General features: G+C 39.6%; 1 protein-coding gene across 1 annotated transcript in view; it reads right to left on the bottom strand.

Annotated features, from left to right (window-relative positions):
- adamts3 (ADAM metallopeptidase with thrombospondin type 1 motif, 3) overlaps positions 1–14,112 on the bottom strand; it is a 161,684-nt gene extending 147,572 nt beyond the window's left edge. The window contains exons 1-3 of the mRNA XM_028578185.1: positions 13,737–14,112; positions 13,367–13,388; positions 6,506–6,939 (exon numbers count right to left, since the gene is read on the bottom strand). Of these exons, the coding sequence (XP_028433986.1) occupies positions 6,506–6,939; positions 13,367–13,388; positions 13,737–13,796 (516 nt within the window). The 5' untranslated portion in view covers positions 13,797–14,112. The remainder of the gene's footprint in view (positions 1–6,505; positions 6,940–13,366; positions 13,389–13,736) is intronic.
- Between the last annotated feature and the right edge of the window lie 8,454 nt (positions 14,113–22,566).

Genomic DNA, 22,566 nt, shown 5'->3' with positions numbered 1-22,566 from the left:
GACAAAATATGGCCGCAGACAGACATACCACACACACAGACAGACCTACCACACACACACACAAACACACACACGCCACACACAAATAGCCCAACCAAACATAGCTCAATTTCTGTGAAAGGCAAATAATTTGAAAGTGAATATTACCCAGAATGAATGTCCCACCATATCCAACGTGTTTTGTTTCCTGTAACAGTGCTCTGTTTATCACAATTTACGATAAATGAAGTCTTCTTGTGATGTCAACAGCTCAGAAAATACTTCCAGTAATAGAACGGGAAGAAAGAAATGACCAGAGCTCTTTTCATGTAGCAAGTATGACTACAGACACTACAGAGTACTTGAGCTGCCAATAGTATTTAATAAAATCAGACTTTATCTGGATTTTTGTGTCATTACATTTTTCAAGTTTTTTGTTAATCAAACTATCCATTGATACATTTCTGGAATTTTTATAGTAGTCTATAGTAGTATATATCTTTTGGTTTTCACTGATCTTCACCCACAAACAAGGCAGGTCAGTTTAAACTGATTTTTACCCAGCTTTTATGTCCCGACACATGTGTTGTTTCCCGTTTATTTCAGTGCTTTATTTTTATATCCCATTATATCCTAAATTAATTGTTTCCTGTGTAACAGAGCACCGATCATTGCAGTTTAAAGTAAAACAAGTCCTCTTGGGATGTGCACATGTTAGAAAATGTTTCTGGTAATAGAACGTGAAGAGAGTGTGCCAGAGTAAGGGTAAGTATTTAAGCTGCAACTTTTTAAATCAGATTTTAGTCAGTTTTCAAGCATTTATTCCCCCCCAAAAAACCATAATGATATCATACAGTGTTTGCAGCGGTCTTCTCAAATCAGTCTTCCACTGGGCAAAGCGACAGACCTTTGATGACTTCTGGCGTCTTCAAAGTGACATCCTGCCACGACAGTATTTACAAAGCAAAACTCTCACATCCTGTGTGGCCCCTCTCAGCCCAAAATCTCCTGCGAGGTTCAACTATAAATGTCTTAGAGAGACTGAATCTGCCCTAGTGATGAACTGCTTCCTCCTGCTGCAATCAAAGGAAACGGCCAAATCCTGCAGTGCAGAGGACTGACTTAAAGGTCAGACTGCCATTCTCTGTGTTTAGGAGATTATATTAGGAGACACTGCTGTTGTTCACTTCAGAAAGAATGAAGTTGTTATACTGGTGTTTTGTTCTTTCATTTCACGGTCAGTGGATCTGACATTCAAATTTTACTGCATAATGAAACATTGTTTGCAGCGCTGCAAATACAGACAAACAGGAAACAATATTTTGCTTTTAACACAGCAGAAAGATCTCAGTAAATAAATGAAAATACATCTTAAAAAAAAACTATGTGAACATATTGTCCCATCAGTGGCCGAGCTAACTGACGGTTACCAAGCTCTTCGTAATTACAGAGCCCCCGCCCCCCCCCCCCCATTTCTATAAAACTCGATTGAATGAAACAATCACAAAACCATTAAGGGGGAGTAAACGGTCCAGTACAGAGAGAAAATCGAAACTGTTACTGTGACTGACAAATGCTAGCCTATGTTCCTAACAGACAGAAACTCATCATGAGGCTTTTTGCACAGTTGCACAAACAGATGCTTCGATACATCATACGCAACTGGACGTTAAATGCCCCATTTATAATTTTCATACTAAGCATTGATAGACTAGAAAAAAACTTGCTTGACTTCAACAGCTCTGTTCCAGGCAGTGGACATCTTAGAAACTGCAACGCGTCTCCTAAGATTTGTGAAGATTTCCCAAACGTTGTAAAGACATCTTAAATCACTAATGGTTAACAACTGCTTTCTAGATTTGTTGAAAATGGAAAACAACGTCTTGTATCAGTGTTTGTAAGCTGTGCACTCAGGGGCGTCGGACTGGGGGGAAAAAGGGGACTGAGTACCCAGGGCCCTCATGTGACGAGGGCCCACAAATATGCTAGAATGAATAGCTGTGGATGCGGGGAGGGGCCCATAGAAAAAGCCTTTTTACAAGGCCCAGAAGTGTGTGCTAAACTTGATTATTTGATTAGTTGATTCACAGTTAAAAAAAACGTTTTGATAAACAATTAAATTATCTGTCACTTTTTTAAAGCAAAAATTGCCCAAAATGCACTGGCTTCTTCTACAACATTTGGTGGTTTTCTTAGTGGTACATTTTGGTTTCAGACTAAACAAGCAATATGAAGAGGTCAACTTGGACTCTGAGAAACTGTGAAGGGTATTTTTTCATCAGTATGTGACATTTCAGACCAAACAATTAATCAATTGAGTAAATGACCAGCAGATAAGTAATTGAAACCCAACAAAAACTAGTGATGATTTTTTTGGTTGGACTTTTTGGTCTTTCGTTCTAATAATAATAATAACTGATTACCAGGAAGTCCAAAGAGTCTGTTCAATGTGATCTTTAAAGAGAGGAAAAGTTATTTTTTTTATAGTTAAAAAATGTATCATTTGAGTTCCTTTGCCACTTTCTTGGAGCCTCACTCCACACATTCAGACAGTCTGGCGAGGTCAGTGACTCGCGTCTGTTCGGGGTGTTCCGTGCCGTCGTCCGTCCGAGGGGCCATCGGCCTTCATTTTGGCCGATTTGACATGTATAATCGGCGGGGCGGGCACTGCCAGCAGTCTGACTCACATGACCGATCTGATTGGTAGAGTGCTAACCCGGAAACGGGGAGCAGAATAAGCATGACTAGAGTCTCTCAAAATCGAAAATCTTTTAAACTGACCTTTGTTGATCTGAAATGAAGACAGATTCAGCAACTGCACGGCCTATTTCTTAAAATGTTTTCAGAAACACGTTTCGGTGAACTATTTGTACAAGTACAATATGAGATCGTATTCTGAACAAGCCACCATGACAGTCTGTCTTTGAATTTCCGGAGAAACCAGACCCACGTGACGCGTTCGTTAAATACAGGCTTTGAAGGTGCATTTACTGTATAGCTCGTAGCTGGGAATGGCATACTGTGTCTCTATGTCTATTTATGATTGCCTTGTATGAGTAAAAGCACTTTATAACTTCTGTTTTGATGTTTCATCATTATTGTTATTTGCAAAGAGAGTTTGTAGTTGCATAAAACATTGATTTCCTCGATGCTCAGGAGCTTTTATTTCAGTCTATTTACTGTAAGATTTTAGCTTCCATCTGGGAAGAAATACTGTATGTTGTTTGTCTGACATCATATGATGGTTGACTCAAGTTTCATGCAGAACAACACCTGTCAGTTTTCTTATTGTAAATCAACCCGTTGAAATTTTCCAGGGAAGTTAGCCCATTTCTCATGGAAACCTCCTCCCACCACCTTAAAAAAGTCTCACACATTCGCGTCAGTTTTTTGCTGGCCAGCAACACTGTCAAAACCTCACACTCCAATGCCTGCCAGTGGAATCTGCCTCTACGTGTGCCGCTCTGTAATTGTTGTAATGTAGAGAGAATAAAGTGAATCCCTGCTGAGCACCTTGGAGCCATCATCCTCTGAGAATCGAACGTTGAGGATACACACACATATCTAAGAAAATGCAGCTTACCAGGCTTTGCATTCATAGTCAAACAGATTAAATGGCATGGCACAGTGAGGTACATTCAGACAAATACCAGTGAGGACATAATAAAGAATAAAACTGGTGTTACTTTCTCTGATAATCAAAAATTCCCTCAAAGACCCTAAAACTAACAATGAATATATTATAATACGTATTGTACTGTATGTAACCCTCATCCAAAGCAGCACAAAGTGTTTACAGCCATGTTTCTGGCTCTGTTAGTGGGGCTTTAAGCAAAATGCTAACATCAGCATGCTAACATGCTCAAAATGACAATGCTAAGGGACTGTTCGTTATTTATTTAAGGGGCCACCGGAGAAGTTTTGGGATCTTTAGTCAAAATAGACCTGACCATCCCTTCACCAGCAATACATTTTCTATGACCCTCCAAAATGATTGGGAAAAGAGGCATGACCCTCCCCAACAATTTATTGATACCTTCTGTACTGGTTTGTACTTAGGCAAAGATGTTCAGATGCCCTTTGGTTTTTTTACAGCCATGCAATACATGACTTAACCTCTTCTTTCTCATCTTACACATCACACTCCACTGTTATGGTGGCCATTTCAGTAGATTTACTCACTAACATTGTTGTGGAAACACAATAAGAATGGAAACTAAATGCACACTTTCTGCATTACTGCATTACTTCAAGTTACTCCTCTAGTAAACTAGTATTCACTTGAAATAAAACAATAAAACATTGAGATCAATTCAACAAAGCACACTGGTTAATAACAAATTCAACACATGAACTGGTTGCTATGGACTCGTCACTAGGCTTCCTCAGTCATTGTATATTTTAGCATAGGTAAAGCTGCCGAAGCTGAACATTATCCAAAACTCCATTTCTCAGACGAGCGTCAATTTGGGAGCTTGCATGCTGCCACTCCTTCCTTCTCAAATATCTTGCACAATTTCAAATCACTGGGACCAAAAGGATATTTGAAGAGTAGGTATTGGCGCCAGAAATCACATTTGCTCTAGAATCTTTGCTAGTGCCCTCTAGAGGCATAGGCGGAGTTTGACATTCGAGCCAGGGTGGCAAAAAAAAAAAAAAAACTCATTGTAGCAGCTGAGACCTGGCCTACCACTTGGGGAACACAGCACGTGCACATATAGACAAAACAAACATGCTAAATAAACAAATATGTTTATTTTTAAAGCAGATTTTAAATTACATTGTAACAATTTAACAATTCGCCCTTATGAAATCCAATTGCGGCACAGCTGTCTTGGAACGCAATAGACAGACTCTGGCGGAATGCCCCAACACTTAAATTCAGCTAAAATGTAACAGTGAACAATCAGTGTTTGACCTACAGTCTGTTGAGATGCCTGTCCAAACACAGAAATGAAGCGCAATCACACCATAAAACATTAAGAATCCACAGCGATCAGTAGATCCACAAAAAGGGTCAGAGTGTATCCAGCAAGGCCTACGTGCGTCACATTCACCAGCCAGCTCCAAACAGGTGAACGAGCCCTCTCCACTTCGCTGTTTAAACAAAGTGGAATAAAAGTATAAAAGTCCAAATCTACACAAAACCCACAATCAATTAGTAAGCTGACATCACATTTATATACATAGCATTTAGGAAACCTTTATTGCAACGTTGGCATGGCAAGATGTCCAGACTAGTGCAACAGTAAACAAACAAGCCACTTTGAAATTTTGCTGTTTTCATGAATACAAAAGTTGGGTTTAACCACCGCCCCCAGATAATTTGGCTAAATGAAAAGTCAGAGGATCACCAAATGTATTAAAAACTAATGCAGTGTCCGTTTGGAGTGTGTGCCTGTTTGGAACAGGCCGATTGCTTGGTTCCCAGTAGGGTTGGGCGATATGGAGAAAATCAAATATCACGATATTTTTTACCAAATACCTCGATTTCAATACTGCAACGATATTGTAGTGTTGACTATTGGTGCTTTCAGTTCCCTGCTCTAGTTCAGCTCTAGTTCTCAGTATGTTTTTCTCTCACAATTTTATTGTGTAAATTCTCACAAAAAAACATGTGACACAAAATGCTGGTATAAAACGCATGGTTTCCAGTATTGCAGCGTTGTCAGGTGGCATGCCCTTTCAAAGCGTCACGCCCGTCCTTGTCATTTCTAGAGCCCCACCACTAGTGTGGCTAAAAATACATAAAAAAAGCCATATTGTTGTGTTTGATGATGCACAAATTCACCAAAAAGATGACACGAGGATGGACAATTTTACTTTTTTATAACTAATTCCTGACTTTTTTGCAGCACACACTTATCTTATAGAATAAACAGCACTTGTACAATAGGGTGAATTAATTTATGGTTCAGTTTCATCCAATTAATAATAAAGATCAACTAGCACCAGCTTTATCTTTTAACAGATTGTGAATGCCTATCATGAGTTGCAGTACATCCTTTGAGTTGCTTTTAAAAAGTTTGCAGCATTTCAGTAGAGAACTTCATTTGAAGGTCTTTGGGCTAACTGAGACTTTTCCATGAATGCAGAGATGTTTCGTTGGCCTACTCTAAGAGATTTTGGCCCAGGTCATTCCCCAATTACCATTCAAGTGTTTTATGAGGGGTGATGGGGAGGATAGGACCGCAGACTTTTGTGGAGCACAAAGGGAACTTGTGTTTTATGTTGGGAAGAGGTTGGGGGGAAAATCCATTGAGTTTGTGGGTGCAAAGGATGGTCATTCACCCGTGACAAACATCTGTACAAAAAGCTATTCCGTCTGCCTGCCTGCAGAATATCTCCAAGAACAATGTGCTGTAAAAATGCAGAGTGCTGACGTAAAGAAAGGCTAAACTCAGGAGTTACGGACATCTAAAATCCATTAGTGTATAGTTGATAAGGTCATGGCACTTTTGTAATGAAAAGACAGGGTTTGAGGGGGTAGGAGAGTAAAGAAGCTTTATGGCTAAGGAGGACTTACCAGTCCGTCACAGTTGTTAATGGCAACCGAGGCCCCGGGAACGTCTGAGATCTCACCGATGAAGGTGCAGTCTGTCTTTAGCAGCTCACGGTGCAGTATCCTCTCTGCCCTGCTGGTGGCTTCGGTCTGGTTGGCGCCCGTACTGGCATCGTCACCGGCGCTGACGTTCCCAAAGCTTTGGATCTCGTCGTGCCACTCCACCATCGCGCCCGGCGCCACCAGTCTGTTATTAGGGCGCAGACGGAGGTGGAACTCCTTCCCGAAGGCGGAGATGTTGAAGAAAAGTGTCTGTTCAGCTTCACCAGAAGAAAACACCTCCCTCTTGACGCGCTGCTTGTGCGTGGCAGAGAGCAGGTGTGACAGGTAGTGTCCATGAGAGTCGGTGCTGAAGGGAGTGACCAGGCCATATTCCTTCAGACGGCTTCTCAGCTGGTCTGTAAAACAACACAACAACAATGAACAAATGAACAAAAAAAGTACCCACAAAAAGTTTTCAGAATCAGAATTAGTTTAGTTTAGTTCGGTTTATTTGTTTTACAGAACATAAAAATTACAGTGAAGAAATACAAACATACATGTGCGGGTGTGGTAGAAACCTGTAACTGCTTATATAAAAACCACAACCAAAGGAAATACACTAAAGTAGATGTACAAAATCAAAATTACATTTTAAGTGTTAAATAAATAAATACATGTATAGAGAAACAGAAATTATTGCCATGTTTACAGTAAAAACAACAGTTATCTTCTTTTCCAAAATCACATAGTTAAGACAACAGGGCATTTCTAAGTCTATTTTTATACATAGAAAGTGACACAGAGGAATACAGAAATGTAAATTTTCATTCCACAAAATAACTCCACGAAATTTAAAAGAGAACTGCCAGCAGGATGTTTTGTACAAAAAATATAAAATGTAATAGTTTGTTTGGTCTAGCCAACAGTCAGAATCCCAAATACTCAATTCACAATCATTTAAAACAAAGAAAAAAACTACAAATCCTCACATATAAGAAGCTGGAGCTGTAGAACGTTTCGTATTATTGGTTCATATCCTATCAACTGAATTAAATTATTTATCGACAAATCGTTTCAGATCCAATGTCAGGTCTTTCCTGAGGCTTTAGGCTACGTTATTACTATCATCAATATTACTACTACCATCATCATCATCATTATCATCATAGAACAAAAAATAAATAAATAAAACATAAACAGAGACTGTGGTGGTGTGGCCATATTGCTACAGGTAGGTTTGAAGTCTAGTTTGAAGAATTCAAGATTAGGACTGGGCGGTATCTATTTTTTCATATCTTCAAACCTTCTTGACATTTTACCCGGGTATACGCTATGTACGGAAGAGGATTAGGGCCACATGTAAAAAAATGTGTCAGAACTCTGTGATTAAAGTCAGAGCTCTGTGATAAAAGTCAGAATTCTAAATGTATTTATCTTTAACCTCAATACATTTGACCATATTTCTGTAAAAAAAAAATTAAAAAGAAATTAAAAAAAAGACTGTAATGGAGTATAGCGGCACTTATAAAGGCTTTTAAACCAAAAACTTTTGAAAGGTTTCCCTGATGTTAGCATGTAGCTAAATGTAGCAGAGGAATGACTGTTATGGAGTAGCCTATAGCAGCAAAATCCCCAATAAGGCTATTAAACCAAAAACGACACAATCAAACATGTTCCAACAGGAATGTGATCCGAAATTGGGAATACATTATTAACATCGGCAACCAAGAGTATAAGTAAAATATAAACACTGCAGTAACGTCTATGTGAAAGGTGTTGATGCCTGCGCAGCCCGTGTTGCCGTTGACAGGTGTATCGGGCACAACCTAGCATCTACCCATACTACGTGATCCTCAACACTCATAGTCGCCATTTTGCTCCGCTCAGATGCCTGTTCCACCAGTAAAGAGTAGAGACTGAACTCTGGTGGCACGTACTGTGCACTACTACTACTGCATCAGTTTAATAGAAATAGGAGTGTTAGTATTTTTGACGGTATTGAAAGACATACTGTCGGGATTTTTTAAAACCATGGTATACCGTAATACCGTAATACCGCCAAAGCCTATTCAAGATGCAAAAAAACAACCTAAGAGTTAATTTTTCCTTAAAGATCATAAGTTTGTTCCTCTGTCTTGATACTTGAAAGGTAAACCATAGAAGAAGTACACACGTGCACACTACAAGGTATTCTACCTGGACTTTCAGCTGCATGCATTTGATGGGCATTTGTTGAAACAACACTCATGCTGTGCCAAAGTATTGGTCTTTGAAATTAATGAGGAGGCCGTGATTTCTTGTGCTATCATCGTTTTATACATGGCCTTGTTCTACATCACAGAGTAATTAAAGGTCCCATGACATGGTGCTCTTTAGATGCTTTTTATAGACATTAGTGGTCCCCTAATACTGTATCTAAAGTCTCTTTCCCAAAATTCAGCCTTGGTGCAGAATTACAGCCACTAGAGCCAGTCCCACAATGAGCTTTCCTTAGTATGTGCCATTTCTGTGTCTGGAACTATTGAGGAGGAGAGGGGGGGGGCAAGGTGGAGGGTGGGGTGTGGCCTTGACCAACTGCCACTTTGCTAGTTTGAAAGCCATGATGTCTCTCTCTCTCTCATGAGTGGGCCAAATTCTCTGGGCGGGCAAAGCAGAGAAAGGGGAGGTAACCTTATGACCTCATAAGGAGGAGATTCCAGATCGGCCCATCTGAGCTTTCATTTTCTCAAAGGCAGAGCAGGATACCCAGGGCTCGGTTTACACCTATCACCATTTCTAGCTACTGGGGGACCATAGGCAGGCTGGAGGAACTCATATTAATGTTAAAGAACCTCATAAAGTGAAATTTTCATGCCATGGGACTAGGGCTGGGCAATATCAATACTGCAACGATATTGTAGTGTTAACTATTGGTGCTTTCACAAAATATTTACACAATGAGATTTTTGATAAATAATCATCAGTAATGTGAATATAATGAAGTGGGTAAATAATAGAACAGTTACAACAGTCTGGTAAGTTCAGAAAATGACATCACTTTACTGTAATGCAGCCTTTAAAACCAGGAAAAGACAACACTTATGCCATATTACAATACTACGATATCCAAAATCTAAGACGATGTCTACTCTCATATCACGATATCGATATAATATCAATATATTGCCCAGCTCTACATGGGACCTTTAAGCTTTAGATCAGGCAATGCAACTACAGGTTGAACTGAAGCATTTCATTTAGAGAGCCTAGAGAAGAAAAACTGTCCTTCCAGACATTCTTGATTAGCAGATACTGCCTTTTACATTTCCAAAGTAAATACCTAGCTCACAAAAAAATATGCATCCTGTACTGGATGGTATTCAATATCATCTTGGCATAATGCCTCATTAACCCTCAGGCTCTTGTTCACTGGATAATTTGTGGTCAACTCAATTGTACAAGGAAATCTGTGGGCCTTGAAAAAAACTCTCTTAAAAAGGAAATTTCCACCCAGGCTTGGTTTGCTTTTCCAAATGTGTGCAGTGGCAGACACATTCTAAAATCTTTGGTTTGGTTTTGGTTGGAGAAAAATGTAGAATGAATATCGAAACCTTGTAATTATCTTTTAGGTTTTGACTAAAAGACATTCAAACAGGTGTCAATGGTGGAACTCAAATTACAAGTCTGAGGAAACGGCATACTCTACAAATCATAGTGTGCTTGTTCTGGACACGTGAAGAAAAAACATCATTTGAGTAGCCTTTGAGAAAAAAACATGCAGACATCAAACAATTAGATCATAATACTGATAAAATGACGCACATTAAGATGTGAGGGATGGCAGCAGCTTTATCACACTGGCTTTGTAAAGTTAACAGAGATAAGCAGACATAGAGCATCTTCGTTATATCTCCTCAACCGAAGCGAACTGCGGGCACGTGTCCGGTTTTGAACATGCATAAACATCAAGGGCCTTTTTTACACGGCAAATAGATCCCAGTTACATCACGCTATTGCTTTACTCTCTCTGCAAACATGAATGACACCATGTTAGTCGTTTAATACTGATATGTGAAAATCCTGTGCAACATGTGGAAGGCTGATAAGTTTAGAGAGAGATATATATTTCCCAGCGGTTTGCTATTTTTGCAGTAACACTCTTGTGACAAATCTTTAAAGGATGTACAGGTTAGAGCCATACGTCAAAGAGGAGCCAAGAATTAGTTCTGTTCATGAGTATTTGAATAGTGGGGTTTCGCTTAATCCTCAGGAGGCCCAGGTCTCAAGAGCCATTTCTTCTCCTGAGAACAGGAAAAAAAGCACATTTCTGTACATTCTACTATAATTTTGTCAGACCTACAACGCAGGTGCATTTGGATTCAAATCATATCAAAGTAAGAGTTCAGTTTATTTGTTATAATCTTTAAGACTTTCATAAAATTAAACAATAGCCATTGAATCCATTTACACTCAGTAATAATCTCTCTAGTTTTTACTGGTAGTGGCTGAGTCTGCTATTGCCACGCTGGACTTAGTTTGCCTACCTTAGCATGAGAAATTCATCAAAAAAGCATCTACAAAACAAGACAACAGTCATTGTTACTACATTGTTACAACTACTACTATTGTATTAGCGCAGTATTAAATCAGATTGCCGTTATTTCTCTCCAACCTCTTTATTAAAACAATGCAAGTTTGGTTGGTTTTTCTAAAACTGATCAAACTGATACAGCAGCTGCACTTGTTGTATTTCTGATAAAGTACCTGCTATAGCACCAAGCCACACTTTAGGGATTTAACACCCAAAAACTAGCCTGGCCTTGCCAGACTAGTCTGGAACCTCTAAGTTCATTAAAATATTTTACGACGAAATGATCTATCTATAAAAGGTTTAGGCCAGCTCGTGGAAATTAAAAAAGAATTTTCTTTCATTTGCAGTGCTGTTGTTTTAAGTGTAAAGGGCATAAAACCTCAAAAGAGAGCCTGACATTTTAAGGAACACTTACTTTGAATAGACCCTAAACACTTCGGAATGCTGCACCAATTGGGAGATTTTCTCTTCAGTGAATATGTAAGATTTACTGAAGTGAAAATATTGAATCATGGATTGGAATCCATTATTTTGTAAAAAAAAGAGAGTGCAAAGAGTTCAAAGAGTGGAACTGGTCTCTGTCGCTGTTAAAATATGACTTTCGAACTGAAAAACCCAAATGTTGGAGGTGTACAAGGTCACATTTTAAATTTGAAGCTCAATCAATCGGCCACAACTTTGAGTGATGGATCTCGAGGTTTCTGCCTAAAAGTAGAAACGTTTCTGTGGAAGGTTTTTCACTTTCTCTTCGTTGAGAGTTTTTACACTGAGTATAATTCAATGTAGTACAGAAGTACGGATTAACTAGATTGCACAATTGCTACGTGAAATGGTCATGATTAACTGGATAGCCTGATGCAGGTTCCAGTTTCAGACAATGTTAGACGATCCGACAAGCACTTTGTGGGAAGAATACTCAGTCCTTCAGGTTAGCAATTAGGAATATGACAAAAAGGGGCAACTTAATGAGTAAACTTAAACTTAACTCATGCAGGAGTATTTTCGTGTACTTAACTTCTCTTACTTTTTTTCCGTTTAGTTTACACGTACATGTTCCAAGTCGGATTCAAGTAACTCTCTTCAAACCGCTTGTTTCAACCTGATGAATGCCACATGTTCATGAGGAGGTGCTCGTTCATAAGATGTGATCATTAGCATAATCAACGCCCCTGCTTCATGTTCTTCTCCGTTTGTGGGAAGGTTTGGCTCACAAAAATGAGGAAAAAGGACTTTGTGGAGAACAAAGACAGCAGCATCAGTAGTTGTATTAAGAGACCCAAAAGAATCACAAATTGTAAATGTTAGCGCTGTACTGTGACTGAAATAAAAGGGGAATCTTTCGCCATGAAGTTGATTAAAAGAAATAAAAATAAAACGTGCGCAGTCAAGGTGACCAGACAGTAACAGATGAGAGAGTATTAGGCCTATACAGTAGCTGATGGTACACTGCAACTTCCATAAAGACCCGAAAGTTGTCTGCTAAGCCATATACTGTACATAAATTTCTTGTGCCAAATATGCCAATATAATGTTAAAATCTTAATCACAAACTCATTCCATTTAGTGTGAAGAACAGCAGATTGTTCATGATGTGAATTTTGTTTAATATCCAAGAGATTGTTGAACGTGACAAGTTCTCATGAACCACTTGGGAACAAAATGTGTTCTTGCATGAGGCACTCTGACTTGAACTTGTAAAAGAAGGAAAGTCGGAGCTGAACATTTAAGAGAAACCACACTAAATGGGTGCAATAACTGATTTACTAGGCTGATAATGGGCAAAGGAAGAGCCGACAGTGGCAGACTAACAAGCAAAACTCCATCACAGTCCAACTGGCAGCTGTCATCTCGCTGTGCCAGGGCCCTTGAGGAGCTCAGAAGATAACGGCGGGTGTAAAAGGATCCTACGTGGACGCTGTTGCAGCTCACTTGTTTCTTAACCACAGAATGGATAACAGATGTGCAGGATTTAGAAGTGGAATTTTCTTTCCTGTATAACAAAGCCCTTGAAGCAGTTTGCTCATGTAATATACGTACGTGTGTGTGTGTGTGTGTGTGTGTGTGTGTGTGTGTGTGTGTTTAGGGGGAATGGTGGGGTGGTAGCAGAGGGTATAAGGGGAGGAGGGAGAGTGTATCACAGAGCTCCTCACACACAAACTCCCCTCCCACTTTGATCTCAGTGCACCAAGGTTGTTCTGCTGAGTTTCCCTTCTGCTTTCTCACAACTTACATCTAACTATGAACAAGATGAAGAGAAAATAAACAGGACTTACCCTCTCTATCTACTTCACCAGCCTGTAAGAAAGAACAAAACAAACTTGTTAAATGCGGTAAAAGCAAGAAGGAAATCATAATTTGACAGTGTGAGATGTCCAGCAGCCACATAAGGTGCTTGTAAAAACGTAACAAAAATGCCTCTATTTTACACGTCTTATATAACAGGCTAAAGTCATGCGTGTGCAGTGTCAATATGGACTTCACAGTGCAAGCAGTGTGCGCATTCACACAGCCACATTTAAAAGATTGGAGAAAAGTTTTAAAAACCTGTGTGGGCTACGGCTGCTTTAATTTCACATTAACGGGAGAAGCAAAAGAGTTCAGCAACCGTTGGAGAGTCAAATGTGAAGCGGTGCAGACACTTACCTTGTCAGCTGAAGTCAACGCAAATCCTAGGAGGAGTAACGCTAGTGACAGGACAGCCATCACGAGTCTTTTAGTGATAAAGAAATAACTTTATCGCACCGTCAAATTAAAATAAGGAGCAAAAAATCGCAAGAAAACTCTCTACGCAATTGCGGCTCATTCAACAGTTATCAAAGTGGATGTGCAGCCTCTGTTTTAGTTCAAAAGAATAAAAACACTTAAAAAACACTAAAAACAATTAACGCAGGAGTGAGGCGAGTTGCGACACTTTGTCAGTCAGTCAGTGTATTTTTTCTGTTGGACTGAAAGTTTCTAGAAAGTTTTTTTTTTATTTTTTTTGGTGGAAGTTAGTAGGACATCCCCTCTGCCGCTGGCCGGACAGAGCTGCAGTGTGAAGCTCTTGCAACCTGGCACTTGGCTCCCCAGGCTAATAAACGGCGAAGACCAACCCTGAGTGACGTCACTCCGCCCTGTCCTCGAGCCTCAAACACAAGGAGGGACAGGGAAGGGGGGGAGAGCCCCATCTCCCCTAACCTCATCCCAGGACAGAATGAGACATAACATTAATGCCGGTAACTTTATTATAACCCATAATAAGCAGTGGTGAAAAGTAAAATAATATTTAAGATCAGATAAGATGTAGTTTCACTAGGCTGTCTGTCTGTTTATATTTGACCATTTTCAAAGCGCAAACAAATAAGCTAAACTAAATAAAATATCTGTTCTGTTTTGAATATTTACCTGTTATATATGGATAAGCAAATCTGATTTGATCTATAAAATATGAAATTTCAATTGTCAAATTTTCACCATGCGTGTTTATATATATATATGTTGGTGTGTGTTATGTATGTGGAAATAAAAATGTCATATCTGATATTACATGTGCAAGTTTTTGCATGTAATGTCTTACATTTCATTTGTGAAATATCTGAAAATCCCACGTGACTACATAATGTGAATTTATCCTACGTGAAACTTGACAAAACAAAAATGACATACATGGCACTATATGATGAACAGGTGATCCACTGCACTGATCAGCCTGATAATCATGGTTGTCCTTCCATTTCACATCTTATAATAATAGATGTGGACAGGCTATAGCTGCTGGTTGATGTGTGAGTGTTTACCGTTAAAGCAACACCAAAGATTATTTTGATTATAATGTTTCCAAAAATCGTTTCAGTGGTTCATCAACTCGTAACAGGGTGAACAGCACTTCTGCATTTGCTGTGCGGCCCTCTATCTGCTAAAACCACACTATGCAAGTTTGCCAGATCGGGTAGTGGATGTGTAGTTCGAATGAGAACGGTAATGGACAATTCCGCTTCCAACCTGTAGGGGAACGAAGAGGAAAAGTGCTTTGCTGTTGCTTTAAAGTGCTAATATTGTGCTTTTTGGCTTTTTCCCTTTCCTTTATTGTGTTATATATCTTTTTTGTGCACTTTATAGGTTTACAAAGTGAAAAAGCCCAAAGTCCCCTGTTACTTTGTAACACACGTTATAATGCTCGCCTAGCTGCTAGCATGGCACTCCTCATACTCTGCTACTGACTAGCTAGCAGCACTTACTGTGCATGTGCGACTCCCAACAAAGATGGTACAGAAGTGAGCTTCCTCACTCAGTAGGTAAAACAGAGAGTTCAACACACAGGGTGAAAAGAGGAGCTGCAGCAATGTGCAGTACAACAAATATATGGTGTTTTCTGAAAATTAAACCACAAACATATTCTGGTACAACCTTTAAATACAATTATGAAACTGAAAATGAGCATAATATGAGCACTTTAACTTCCAATTCATGAACTGAGAACAAGAATGGTTGTGTCAGAGGGCAGGGGAGGGAATAGAGAAAAGGTACTGAAACCTAAAGTCATTAATTAAATCCAAAACTAAAACTAGCACCAGTACAAATACCACACTCCTACTCTAACAGCCGTTCGTTTGAACCTCAGGTACGTTTATTGCCTCTTTTTTGGGGGCTTGTTGCGACCCCTTAAACTCAGTCTACCTTGGTCTACCTCTCATCGATCGCAGATTATTGCCTCAGGTTAGAGACTAGTCGTGAGCAGTTCAGCCAAAGAATGGTTTTTATTTCTCAGATTATTTCATTTGATGGATTTTTAGAGGCTTGAAGAGGGGACAGTATTCAATATTTCACCAGAAAAATTAGGTTATCGTTATTAAATTTCTTTTGCAGCCACAGTTCACATAAAAACAGAATACAAAAATACAACATCAAGGACACATCAACACAATAAATCACAGAGCTAGAGCAGGGAAATTGCGATTCATACCAAGTACACATGCACAAGAGTGCAAATGTGCAAGGGAAGTGCACGGAATGCAGTCAGTAAAATGCAACAATTAAATTAAAATCTAAATAAATTAACCTTTTTTTTGTGTAACAGGTCATTTTTTTTTATTTCTATAATAATCTTGAGACCCCTGGGTAGGGTCCTAACCCTAGTTCCTGTTAATACTGATAGTACTAGCAATAATAATTATGATGCCTACCCTTCCTCATCTGAACACATGGTGGAACAGGAGAACAAGGAGAAGCACTCAACTTCCACAACCCAAACTTATAAGGAAAAGAGGAGCGAATACTGGTAATACTAAGGCAATACAATTACTCCATGAAATAAACAGGAATCTCTATTAAAATCAAACAGTTATACACTGATATATTAACTGAAATTACTTTTGATTTTGGAAGAAATTACAATTTTTGTTTCAAAGAAGTTGCTTTTGTTTCATTATTTCTTTAATTTTGTCTTCAGCTACATTTCTCATGTATCTGACTGTGAGTCTTAAAATATTCCAACTTAAATACTTTTCACATGAACCATTTGTCTGAGAGCAGCAAAGTTCCTCTTTCAGCTGACTGGAAAGCTCCAGAGGGCAATGGATGCATGTAAAATCAGGTTAGGTTTGCAATAATATGAACTGTAGTCTGCCTCATTACTGACTGCACATCATCGATTTGCCTCTCTCTTTCCCCATGTTAGGGCTCTCTCAGGTAGAAATGCCATGACATCAAAAAAAAAAAAAAGGTTCAGTGAGAGCGTTTGAATATTATTACAGAAATTTGGGGCTCGGGGGCACCTCCGGCTGGAGTAGCAGAGATATCAGTAAAACTTTGGGTGGAATACATTTGCCTAAACGTCTCCATCGAATTAAAAGGAAGGCAAATGGTTCAAGTCCAACGCTTTTTAAATATCAATAACATTTATGAATATTGGAGGCTTGACCCAAATGTGGACACGTGCTTTTAAAAACACCTCCTACCTGCAAACAAATTCAGCATGGCAGCAGGTAGTTGTGGAGTGAGCTGGTTTGATTTCCCAGCAGCAGGTGCCTACTAAGAGGAAATATTCATGTACCACCAGAACAATCTAAAACACTCCACTATAAGAATAAGTCCTATAACAATGTGTTCTGCAGAAAATTGGCTGCAGTGACAAACCTATGGGGGGCATGACGTGCAGCAAAGAGACGCAGGTTGGAATCAAACCGCCGGCTGCTGCCGCAAGGACTGAGACTCTGTACTGCGGCAAGGACTGAGACTCTGTACATGGGCTCAACAGGTAAGCTACCCGGGCGCCCCCTCTGTGGTATCCTTGAGCAACATATATCACCTGTACACTGAACCAGCTAACCATGAACCCCCACCAGACGGTAAAGCAGTACTGGCCTTTCTGGAGGGCTAGTAAAATACAGGATGTATAGAAATAGCTCCTTTTTATTTATTTATTTTTAGAAATAGGTGTTTTTTTTAATGTTTAACCTCTGCACTTCTTACTATTGATGCTTGAGTATGATCTGAAGATGAACTTTTCACTGTAAATAACTCAGGGGGGCATAACTCCAAAATGTTGCAGCAGCTTTTATACCTCCTGGACAAAGTTGAACTCCACTCTAAAGAAATCTCTCTGATTTCTTAAAAGAACACGCCGACTTATTGGGACTTTAGCTTATTCACCGTATCCCCCAGAGTTAGATAAGTCCATACATACCCTTCTCATCTCCGTGCGTGTCGTAACTCTGTCTAACGCCCCCACCACTAGCCCAGCTTAGCCCAGATCCCGGACATAACCGGCTCCATCTAGCCTACTGCTCCCAATAAGTGACAAAACAACATTTTCCTATTTACATGTGATTTGGGAACTATATTCTCAGAAAGCAAAGCACTGCTACTTCTGCTACTTGGGCAGAGTGATTTGCTTACAGCACCTGAGAAGCCCCGCAGTGAGGAACAGAGAGTAACAGCGGTGCTTTTCAGGTGCTGCGCTAATCACTCCGCCCAAGTAGCAGAAGTTGCAGTCTAGCAGTAGGCTAGATGGAGCCGGTTACCTCCAGGATCTGGGTTAAGCTAGGCTAGCGGTGGGGGCGTCAGACAGTTACGACACGCACAGAGAAGAGAAGGGTATGTATGGACTTATCTAACTCTGGAGGATACGGTGGATAAGCTAAAGTCCCAATAAATTGGCGTGTTCCTTTAACATTAGAAGAAAGCAGATAGAGAGGCATATACAACTCACCATCATTTTACTATCCACAGGAGAACATGCAATACATTTCAATGCACAGTTGAGAATTGATCTGTTCTGACTGTTTAAACTCAAGAGATGAAGTTATCAAAACGGTCCAAAAACTGAGAGGCCTCACAGGGAGCACTGAGATCTGGGCCTCTCTATCAAGTTCTTTTAATTACACATATCTCTACAGCACTGTGTCAGTGCTGGAGCACCTCTGGCTGCACCCATATTATATTGGTACAGTGGGGGAAAACGAAAGATCTTAATTAAACCAATCACAATCTTCTTGGACAGCTATAAGCCCTGGATGCAGTGACAGTGCCAAATAGATCGAAGAGCGAAGATAGCAGAAGTGGAGGAGAATTTAGTCTGAAATAGGCGACCAATGGCTTATACCAAGAGTCTACATCCAGTGAGTCAGACTACATATATTGTTACTACTGTAGACTTGAGACTTGGACTTGAGTGTTGTTTAAGGCCCACACACACAGTACAACAACAGCAGTCATGCAGAACCATATCATGTCACGCTGAGATGGATCTAATAAAAAACAAATCTTGGTTGCAATCCGTGTCAGACGATAATTTTGAGGGATGTCAGGTTGCGCTTTTCAAGATACCTTGAACCTCCTGAGCGTACAGGAATTTAAGTCACAAAAATAAAGACTTGAGAGGCTTAGAAACAAAGCTTAAATATTTAACCAATAGGCCTATGCAATGTAAGGACGATTAACAGATTTAAAAAGAAAATGTTCAAATGTCATTTCAATGATCAGCACTTAGGCAGCTGAAAGACTTGCTACGACTTTGGAATCCAGCTCTACGAACTTCATTTAAACTTAATTTGAATGTGTACTTGAGAAATGTTTTACATTGAAATATAATGATGTTAAAATAAAGCTCATATCAATATAAACGTCTATTAACGGACACTATTTTAACAAGATCTGGCCAAGTTTGAACCCAGACTTCTAGACATGTTTTGACAAGCCTCAGATTCACCTGTTCGCTGTCGACAAAGCATAACAAGAAAATACAACAAATTAATTTTCCAGGTTTAGAGTTTTCCCCTTGGGGTTTATAGCGAGATAATAACCTGTCAAATGAGATGGAGCCCCGAAATGCTGTGTGAGTTTGTATCACATATGGAAGACACATGATCATATATCACTGCTTTTATTGGGCACAACGAAATGAGAGGTCTGCGTCAAGACATTCTGTTCTCTCTCTCTCTCTCTCTCTCTCTCTCTCTCTCTCTCTCTCTCTCTCTCTCTCTCTCTCTCTATCTCTCTCATTCTGCTGCAGGATTCAATAAATGATGTGATAAGTTAGAGGGAAAAATAACAAGCCTTGTGTCGTCATTGGCGTCGTTGTTTGTGTCTGTGATTGAGTTTGCTTCGTGGGTTCCCAGACCCGCCTCAGCTGGACTGTAGGTGAGCTGCCTGCAGATAAGGAAACCTAATTAACTGGCACATCTGCACACCTCATGGCCTCGTTGCCGTGGGGGAGAAAAGGCCAGACAGGCAGGGAAAGGTGATAGAAACTAGGTGACGGTGTTGGGAAGAGGCAAGGCGAGGGGAAAATAAATGAGGGCTCAGGGGGTCTGGACTTAAAAGTAAGGGATAAAGAAAAACAGAGATATGAGGGCAGCTGGGAGGAGAGTGCAATTTTTTTTAAGGAGTCAAGGTTTGTTAGTTTATCAACATCCTGTTCATCCTTGACCCGCCGCAGAGACACGGACCCTCTGACTTCCTTCATCTGGCCTCGGAGTCCAACATCTGGTCTTCCTTGCAACCACAGATCCAGATAAATAAGTTGCTGTTACAATTGGCAGTGAATCACATGAGGCAAATTGAAAACAGGCCTGTGCAACAAAATTGGATTTCTATGCAGAGTGTGATACAAGATTTTACTCAAGAGGTTACAGGGAAAGATTTTATATTTCATGCAGGTTTTTGGGAAGTATATCGCTTGAGAGAACAGATGTTTTCTGCTTACATAGGTGTGGTAACAACCACACTTTCACACATTGTCTATCACTCCTGTAAATCATACACTGTGGGACAAATTAAATTAGTCCTGTGTAGTTTCACTGTAAAAAAATAAATAAAAATAATTAAAGAAGTCTCACAAGATTGTGGTGTCATTACATTTTTTATGGGCTCAAAACAACAGCAGGGCCCCCTCTATTTCCTGTTTTGTTATTCTGTTCCTATAAAACTCCCTTCCTACTCTCATGAACTCCTTCATTTGTCATTTACATTTTGTGTCGGAAAGTGACTAATCTACTCAAGTACTGTGTATAGGTACAATTTCTTTAGTATTTTCATCTTCTGCTACTTACTTCTCAAAGACAAATGAAATGTGTTTCTGTAGTAGAAGCAGCATAGATGAGTTCGCCAGATATTTACAAGAAGCAGACAAAGAAAAACAAAAATTATATTTGTGGTGAGAACCCATTGTTTCAAAAGTCTTTAATTGCAGCCTGTGCGTGCCTCGGGTTTGGGCAACTGGTACTCAGTCAAAGAAAATGAATACGTAGCTCTAGCACATGAGCGTAATTTGTATAATTTTCCGAGTGAGAGTAATCCCCATGGGAGGACAGAGCCATCAATGAGTCCAGAAAGAGGGGAACGGCTAACCTAATTACAAGACGTAGGTATGCGCTTTGAAAGTTGGTTTCTCTAAAACGACAACTATTGTCGCGTTCCAACAAAGCTGACCCCCACTTGCATTATAAAAGGGGGCAAGCTGGGCCATTTCAGAGAAGGCATCTGGATTGTTTTCTTTTCTCTCTTTCAGGCTTTGTCCTGAGACACAAAAAGGCCCCGACACAATGACTTCTGACGTCTAACAGCAAAGTTATGCCAGAGTCACAATGTGCATCTAGGTGGTGAGCCGAGCAGATGCCCCCATGGGGTCAGCGCTGGGTTTTGTCACCCAGTGTCATCACAACAGAGGGAAGGTAGGGCAATAAAATTCTTCAGTGCTAAAAAGGAAGCATTCCAGCAGAGGGAGGGGAGCGCTGGGATCTGACATAATTTAAAACATGGTTGTCATATTCTGAATGGGAGCTCCCCCGCCCCCTCCTCCTCAGTGGAAACCATTTATTTTTGGGCTGTTTTGTTTTCTGCAGCTCTTACTTAAGCCTGAGCGCTGCTAAATAGGTTTATCCGGGAACAGGAGAAAAACAATGAAACTAGGGGCACAAGGGTGACTGTAGGTAGTGTGTTACAATATGCATATGAATGGAGGAATGAAAGGTTATTATTATAGATTAAGAGAAGGTTTTATCGCTGGTCAACAGTCAAAAACAAGACAAACACATCCTTAGAAAAGAAATACACATACATTTGTCTTCAATAATTATTCTATTTAACCTCCACAGACAACAACAGAGTCTGGTTGAGGCTGAGTTAGAAGATGTATGGAATATATTATTTAAAAATGATTAAATTCGTTCATCATTTAAAATCAATTTTCCATTAGCATGTAAGCTTTCAGTTTGAGGTTTCAGCGCTGCAGATCACTTAAGGTTTCTGGTGCACAGATTCAGAAAGCTTTCAAAGGTCAGTGGAAATGGCAGGATTCAGGCACGAACTGATTGCTTCGATAGTTGCTTTAACATATCAACAATTTAATTTTGTCTTCCTCTAAATCTAATCAGTGCAAATGTTCTGGCCATGGTTACTTCTGTTATTTTTTTTTAGTGTATAGTGTTTTTAAACTACTAGTTTTTTTTGTTTTGTTTTTTGTAGCATATTCTGTATATTTATAGATCGCTTTTGGTATTGCAATGCATGTTTGTTCCATCACATTTGGTCTGTTCTGGTTGCCTTTCAACTGTAACTTCTTTACTGAGGTTTAAAGTAAAAAAAAAAAAAAATTAATATCTACAGTTGGGTGGATGAAAACCATGTGAGGTGATCAAAATCTCCAGAACAGCGACAATAAATGGACCTTGTAGTGAGAATGTTTTCTCACTTGTGGTTTCCAAAGTCAATAATTGAACATCAGCTTTTAATCTCATGACTACTCCAACTGCTAAAGAAGATGATGATAAAAAGCTCAAGAACAGCTGTTAAATGGACCTTGTGGTAAGATTATTTGCTCAACTTTACTGTCCCTAAAAGGGAAACATGTCGAGGAGCTGGGTAAAACGCACACAGACTAAACACTGGATACTAAAATGTTATAAAATACATAAAATGTATAAAAAATAAGTAGGCATGAAAAAGTACCACATACGATTACATTAGTTACAGGACATACTAAAAAAATGACTTA

Source organism: Perca flavescens, chromosome 5, assembly GCF_004354835.1.
Source record: "Perca flavescens isolate YP-PL-M2 chromosome 5, PFLA_1.0, whole genome shotgun sequence".
NCBI lineage: Eukaryota > Metazoa > Chordata > Actinopteri > Perciformes > Percidae > Perca > Perca flavescens.
The sequence above is the reverse complement of the archived record's forward strand: the minus strand, read 5'-3'. Positions and strand labels throughout refer to the sequence as shown.